Source organism: Mustela erminea, chromosome 1 (genome assembly GCF_009829155.1).
Source record: "Mustela erminea isolate mMusErm1 chromosome 1, mMusErm1.Pri, whole genome shotgun sequence".
In the NCBI taxonomy this organism is placed as follows: Eukaryota; Metazoa; Chordata; class Mammalia; order Carnivora; family Mustelidae; genus Mustela; species Mustela erminea.
The window spans coordinates 26602765-26610627 of NC_045614.1; the positions used below are offsets into that span (position 1 = coordinate 26602765).

A 7863-nucleotide genomic window follows, 5' to 3' on the forward strand; every position below is an offset into this window, starting at 1 on the left:
AAGAAAAGATTCTTTATACTTTAGTAGGTATATCTGTACTTTATGAACTCATAAAGCGTTGAGTACACAAGTCCATGGTGCAAAGACCGACTCAGGAAAGTTGTCTGGCTTCACCACCCAGCTCTGGGGCCAGAGCCCTTCCCACCCTGCTCACATGCTGAAGGTAAACAGCAGGCTCTTCCTGACTGAGCTGCCTTCCTGTCACTCTGCTTCACAGTCCCTGGAATGGAGAAATGATTAAGTGCTTTGGTATAAAGGGCAGGCTGGATGTAAGAATAGCGGGAAAGGAAAGTAAGGGAGAATTTAGGTCAGCAAAGCAGTTTTCACTTATCCTTTATTAGTCACTGTTAAGAATCAGATCATTGAGAACTGATTATGTTCTAAGAGACTAGTCTAGGTATACTGAATTTGCTTTGGCAGCCTGCTGGCAACCTTCTGCCTTCTGGAAGGAAGTCCATAGACCCCACAAAAAAAACTGTCATAAAGTCCATGAATCTTACTCTGTAGTTCATTGTTTGGCATAGAACCCGTACTTGTTCTGGGCACACTGTTAGGTAACAGGGAGTTCCTTCACATTTTACCTCCCACTCAGTACCTGTGTCTTTGTTCCCACTTACTAATGATCTCTCTGTTGACGCTAATCCCTCTGCCTCCACCTCTTCTGATTAATTTTTTTATACATTTGCATCCTCCTTAATACTTCTCTTTGGAGTGCATAATGATGAGCTCCTAATTAATCACTCCAGAGTATTTTCATTATCAGAAGCACCATGTAAAGGTGTCCTCACTTGAGAAATTTCTAGGAGATAGGCTGAAAGAAGAGAAACCTCTGTGGTATGCTGGTCCCATGGTGCATTTTTATTATACTCGGCCCTTGTCTGTCTTTCTTCCTTCTAAAACCTTCAGAGATGGCAGAGTGGGGCAGTGGAGGCTGAGACAGAGGCATAGCCAGGAGCAAAACAGTTTTGCTCTTTGACCGGAAGCTTGCACATACGATGCAATATCTAGAAGTAGAACCAGTCAGAATTCCTGCCTCCTTGGCACTTAAATAGAAACAAGCCATACTGTCCAGCATTGATGTCACCTGCATTCAGAGGAGAGCTTATCTGTCTGAACATATTGTCTGAACATCAAATTATACAAGTTCTAGGTCAAAAAATAGAAATGTCCCAAGCATAGTGGTTAGTACCATGTATGTATATATATGTATTTCTTTACATCATTTGCCTAGAAGTTCATTTATCCAGAACACTTTACTACCCAGTGATGCCTGGGTGAAGGAAAGCATAATGGGAGTTAGTACTTCTCACTTAGGACTAAAATAGCTTGGCTGACATTGGTTACCAGGATATAAACTCAGACTTCCTAACTTTGCCATTTAATTAACCTACGGAGTTTTTTTCTGTACTTGCTTTTCTTTGGGTCAGTTTGAAAATTATTTTACTTTTCTCCTCTAACTCACTCAATGGAAAAAGAGTGACCCTTTAGATTAGAAACAGATGGCACAGTGGTGATTTCTCTTTATTTATTTATTTTTTTAACTCCAGGGCCATAAAGTTCTTACGTAGAATAAAGTTAACATTAAAGACTTCCTATTATTAGTGCAAATGATTCTTAACCTCCTGAAAACAAAAAGGCTTGACTTTGATGTTGCAGGTGGCTAAATAAGGTCTGGTATTAAGCCTGACTAGAACCATAACTTCATACCCATTTTAAGTTGAGTCTGCACACTCTTTTTTCTTTGCCTTTAGTATGAAAAGACACAGACTGTACTCTCAGAACTGAAGTTGAAGTTTGAAATGACTGAGCAGGAAAAACAATCAATCACAGATGAGCTCAAACAATGTAAAGACAACCTGAAGCTGCTCCGAGAGAAAGGAAATAATGTAAGTCTTTGCAAACTGGCTTAGCTTTGACTGAGAGGCAGGTGAGAGCCCTGAAATGGATTTTTCAGAGGACTTTATTACTGATTTGAGAAATTAAGGCTTATAGTACATTAACTAAACTTTTCATTATGAAATTCCATGATGGAATCTTTCTGCTGTCAAATTTTTGAGTAAGAATTTGCCCCTTTAACCAGTATCCTTAGAAGAGCCTGAGGACTGCCTGGAGGAAGAGCCTTTTTTACAAGAAAATAATTTACCTAAGAACTGTCAGATTTTCCCAGATGAATCTGAAGTTCTGTCACCAAGCCATCGTCTGGCACTTCATTTCTCCTGCTGAGAGATGAAGCACTGTACCACCAGGGACCCACCTAAGAAAGAGTAGTACATACTGACTCCTTAGCATTTGGCTATATCAAAAAATGGAAACTTAATTACAGTTTTCATTTTATACCAATAATGTTATCACTAAAGCATATTCCTAAAAAGCTTAGTGTCTTTTTAACCTCCTATAAATATTAGGGAATATTTATTGAGTTTCTGTAGGGCTGTGTGTGTGTGTGTGTGTGTGTGTGAAATTGGAACATTTTCATATAAATTGAGCTTACTGTTAGTTTGTTTTTCATTTACTAGAAAGGCAGATGGTCTTTAAAAAGATGTTACATATACTAAATAAGTGTTGTGTTCTACGTTTTGGTGATCATTGCCTTTGTGGGCCCTAACTGATGGCTGTTCAGTGTAGTTGGTTGCGCTCTGACTTATTTCAAATTCCTGTCATGGCTTGGACACTGCAGTGGCGTAAGCCACACCCTTCCTACAGAGGAAAGCACTCTGCTTAACTTTGCCGCACGAGTATGAAAGAGTGACGTTGCATGGCCATCCAGTTTCACAGTTGCACACAGAATGCTCATGAGTTGTGTCCAGCTGTCCTTCGCTAAAGAAAGTCTTAGCTTTTTAGAAAAAGAAGTCTTGTTGCTTAGGTAGAAGCCCTTCAGAAGTTGATAAATTAGGTATGGAGGCTTAATGCTATAAGCAAAATTGTGTTTATTTTGGAAACGTAGATTACAGAACTCTTCTGAAATCAGATTATAATGGTTTGGTTACTTCTCTCTTTTGTGTTAATTCATATCTTTCTGAGTATGGAATTTCAGTCCGCCTTCTACTAAATTAACCTATGAAGACATCTAGCATAATCAGAATGGATGCCTCTGTACTATTTAGAGGCTTTCAAAAGTAACCTGGCTATTATTATTTATAGCTGTACCAAGAATTTACCTTAAAGGTGAATTTCCTTTTTCTGTGGTATTAGACTTAAGGTACTAAATTTTTCTCTGAAATAAAACTCACTGTAGTAACTCTTTCCAATTTTAAAAATGTATTATATTCTGATAACATAACTGAAAACCCTGAGACTCAGCTGGCTGTCTTTATATATCCAGTGTTTATCACACATTGTGTCAGATCTCTTGCTTGGTTTAGGAAGCATGTATCACAAGGCGTTTTATTTTTAAGCTTAAAAGCAGCACCATCTCGAAGAAGACAATTTTGGTTTAAAAAAAGGTTTCAATGGAGGGATAAAATAAACTTTAGCCATTTCTAAGAGACTACATTATCAAATAATGGATTCCAGCTGTGGAACAAAAGTAATGTAAGGTCAAGCAGAGCATTAGTTGGTGAAGTGTTGCCATTGCTCTGTCTTGAAGTGCTACATTTCATTAGGGATTAGGGGCACCCACATTGTCCACTGCCTCCAGCTGTCCCTTTTAAACTGGTAGTTCGTACCACAGTCCCGTCATTCTAGATTGTATTAGATGTCTTTAAAATGTTTGAATCAGTACAAAACCTGAGTGCTTTTACTTCTATTACTTCAGTCTTCCTACCCTCCTTCCCACCATGGGTCTAAATCATCTTATCTGATTTTTTTTATAGCATAAAATGATTTTAATATCCCTTCCCTTCTTTAGCCTTCCATATTACAACCCGTCCCAGCCGTATTCATCGGCCTATTCCTGGCTTTCCTGTTTTGGTGTTTCGGTCCATTGTGGTAGAGAAAGGTACAAGCACTACTGTTGAGTCCTTGTCTGTTTGTCCCCGTCACCTGTTTGTGCCATATTTGTAATATAGTGCATGGCAAAACCACACAGGTATTTCGTTACCTGAAGCAAACCCTTCATTTAGTATGCCATGTATTGTGTCATACGAATGATTTGAACAATCAACTAATCACATAACATTTTGTCTTGTTTCCTTTGTAGTACTGCTAACCATGAATTAATTCCAACCTAACCAGTTGTTAATGTGCTGCCTTTAACTGAGTCTTTGTCTCTAGCAAACTGGAGTAAACTAAGAATTGCTGCAATATTGGTACCCCCCCCCCAATTAAGTGTTTAATCATATTTGAATGAGAAATGAAGCGTTTGCCTCTTTGAAATTTTCAGCCAGCTTTCTTCCCCTCCTCCTCTCCCTCTTCTATTCCATAGTGTAGAGTTTCTTCCTTTCAACTCTTTACCTGTATTTACACTGTGGCTATGAAGATGAAAAAGGATAAGATTAGCATAATGAGCCATTGGCTTGCAATCTCAACCCCAATGTGTACATACTTATGATAGGTTTAGACCTATCCCATATCTCTCTGAGCCTTGATCTGCAAATCAGAATATTTCTTTAAAAGCCAGCTTTGTCATTAAGACTCTCAGTACGCTAGTGAAAGTAAAAGCTGTCTGCCAGAGCACGTTAGTTTCATAAGGCCCTCTGAAAGTTAATAGGGAGTCGCCCACCCATGCTTACCTGCAACAAGCATGTGTGTTAGTAGAACATACGAGATAATCCATGACATTACTACATTGGACATGGTCTTTACCAAAAGTGTCAAAGAGACAGGGTCCTATTAGTACTTCCCTGTCTTGAACCCCATCTGAGCTTGTCTTCTGTGGTCTCACATTAGAGGATCAAAGCTTAGACCATTTTCTTTCTGCCACCTTACCCACTAGCTGCTTGTGTAAAACTACCCCAACATACAAATCTGGTTTTTATCAAGAAATAAACATTTAGGCAGACATGTATTCCAGGCATCCATGTATATCCGTTAGTTGTAATATATGGATCCTGGAATAAGTAAAGCAGGCTGAGCCCACAGGTTTTCTTAGAAGTCACTATTAGGTTTCAACTGTAACGAAATTGAAAACTGCCTAAGACTTTCCTGAGCTGTCTCAGACTTGCACACAACCGTCCTCTAAAAGCGTTCCTGCTGTCACAGCTCTCCTCACACCTGTACTCCCTCACCTTTTTTCCTTTGCTTTTTAAAATGTATTCTCCTGCAAAGATAAGGTTTTTCTAATATTCTGTTAAGTATTCAGGATTCTCTGGAACCAAGGGGTTAATAGGTATGAAAAGAGAGGGAAGAATGCGATATTGACTCTTGGTTTCTTTCCACACAGAAACCCTGGCCCTGGATGCCCATGTTGGCTGCCCTGGTTGCGGTGACAGCCATCGTGCTGTACGTGCCAGGTCTTGCCAGAGCGTCTCCATGAGAGCGTTTCTTGAGTCCGTACACCGTCCTCCCTTTAGAAGCTGGCATCACACTCATGCTGGGGACAAACAGAACCATTTTCTTCCTTTTTACCTCTTAAGACAGCAGAAGTGCAAGAATACAGCTGTAGGGTCATTGCTTTAAATTATATAAAATGTATCTATCTATAAAGAGGATATAAAATTGTGACTTTATTCTACTGTAAGCAGTAATTTGCTTGCAATTTTTCATGTAATTTTTAAATTAGTATGTTGAGATTCTGAATATTATGGTGGCCTAAAGTAGGCTTCTTGGTACACCAAATTATTTATAACATTAAATTTATGGGTATTTTACTCTGAATTCTAATGGCCAGATAATTCATTTTTCTGATTCGATAACTACCCAAACCAAACAACCAGTACATACATGGGAAGAGAGGCCCTGTGTGCTCAGTGCCTATCAGTTTGAAATATATACACATATATATATATTTTTTACATATTTACGCCATTTTTACTTGTTATAAAACCACTGAGCTATTGGGAACAAGACTTAGAGACAACTATTTGTGTGGATTTTCTTTCTTTCTTTCTTTCTTTCTTTTTTTAAAGAGAAATACACTTGGAAAATATTCTGTTCTAGTGATAATTTGGGGAATATGTGCACGCTTGTTCAGCCTTAATGTGACTTGACAATGTGGAGGACATCAACTTTGAAAAACTTTCCATGAGAGTGTGTATTTTCTTGAGCAAACTGAAGTATTTCTGGGAGCAAAAACAATTCTACAATTTCAGTGCAGTAAACCAAACTGTTGAGTCAATTGGAATGTAATTTATTAAACCTCATGTATTTAAAGAGATATTTTCTTTAAAAGCCAAGTTACTTTCTCATATACAGCATTTTAGGAAGCATGATTTTTTTTTTCTATCATCTCTTCCTCCAAGCATGTTTAATTGAAGAAAGAATTAATATCTCTTTAGATAAGCTTTTACTGACTTAATTTGGTTATGATATTTCAAAGCTAATTCATGTTCAAGGTGAGCTGTTGTTACCTACCAACAGATTTCCTGGTCGGGTATGCAAATGGTTATTTTCTTTTTACTGTTGTTAATTGGAACTTTCTGTTTATGAGAAGCATTATTCCCAAGATTAATAGTGTTCCATGCACAGTGAGGCACCTAAACACTGCTTGATGTTATAAATTTAAAACACAGAAGTGAAAGTTTAGCTATGGTTTTGTGCGGCACCACAGTTATGTCAATAAAATTTATTTAGGTCATAGAATATCCTAAAGTATCACATAGTTAAATTTTTCAGTCAAAGAAGACTGGGAGGGATGTCAGTGAATTGGCTTGATTGTTCTGTGGCAATCCACAGGCCTAGCCAAATGTTGAAATAGAAGTTTAGGATATAATTTGCCTTGTGATGTTTGGCAGTCGTTGTTTATACTTTAAAGGTTATATTTTAAGCTATTTGGGATTTGCTGTTGGGAGGATCACTAGATTTATGGAGGAATTAGTCACAAACGACTTGTAGAAAATGCTGTCATATAGTTCATTTCATCATTTTCTGTTGCAGGAAGCCACTCCACCACAGAATGCTAATATGCCAGTGGTACCCAGTACCTCTTGTATATAGGTTATTGCAAATATTGTTCTGAAATGCTTAACTTCAGAATTACATTTTTTAAAGTAAATAATTGTTTTAAATCTATTTTGTAAAGATATAAAGTACAATAGAATTTCTGGAGTACAGATTAAACTATTTGCACTAACACACGTGATGTGCATGATTTAATAAAATAACTTTACTCTCCCTATGCATTTTTGAGTTGGATATCATTGAAATTCTTAGTGTTTACTATTATTGTTAATAATCTTTTCTTGAAATGACTCTTAATGCAACATAATATATATTTGGTGTTCTTCAGGGTTTAAAAGAAAACACTGAGCTGTTTCCTTTGAGTTTTATTAGCCTTTTATTCAACTTACTGCTCTAATTTTTCCCCCTTTTACGATGGTTATTGTTAAAACGTGACTCACTTGCCAGACAAGTCTCTTTAAATGTAGAGTCTAGTATCAATATTTACTTTATTCAAATTGAATTAATGGGATTTTGCAGTTACTGCCAGTTTTTCTTAAGAATATAAATGAGTTTATTCATAAGCAATCCCTCCAGTTTCATTCAGTTCACTTCCAGGTTAAATAAAGAGTAGGATTATTCACTGGTAGTAATAGTTGTTAAGAAATTTTAATCATAGTAGTTAAGATTGAACAACTGTATAATGATATATTTAAGAATTACCCAGAGGTACTGCGTGGCTGTCTCAGAAAAGGAATGTGGCACCGAAGCTAAACAGATCCTTCCTAGCTTCCTGGCTGTGCCTTTTAGCAGCTTTTGCCTTGAGGGCAAATCACTTACCTTCTTTGAGTCTCCGGTTCTTCATTTATAAAATGGAGAGAGTACTAT

At 37.3% G+C, this 7863-nt stretch overlaps 1 protein-coding gene across 39 annotated transcripts in view; it reads left to right on the top strand.

Moving 5' to 3' along the window:
- SLMAP (sarcolemma associated protein) overlaps nt 1–7217 on the top strand; it is a 143403-nt gene extending 136186 nt beyond the window's left edge. For 24 of the 39 annotated variants that reach the window (XM_032323126.1, XM_032323270.1, XM_032323168.1 and 21 more), the window contains 2 exons: nt 1752–1886; nt 5321–7217. In XM_032323126.1, the coding sequence (XP_032179017.1) occupies nt 1752–1886; nt 5321–5413 (228 nt within the window). In that variant the 3' untranslated portion in view covers nt 5414–7217. Of the gene's footprint in view, nt 1–1751; nt 1887–3847; nt 3938–5320 lie in introns of all 39 variants that reach the window. The other 15 variants (XM_032323142.1, XM_032323192.1, XM_032323342.1 and 12 more) reach the window with 1 other exon arrangement.
- The last annotated feature ends 646 nt before the right edge of the window (nt 7218–7863 follow it).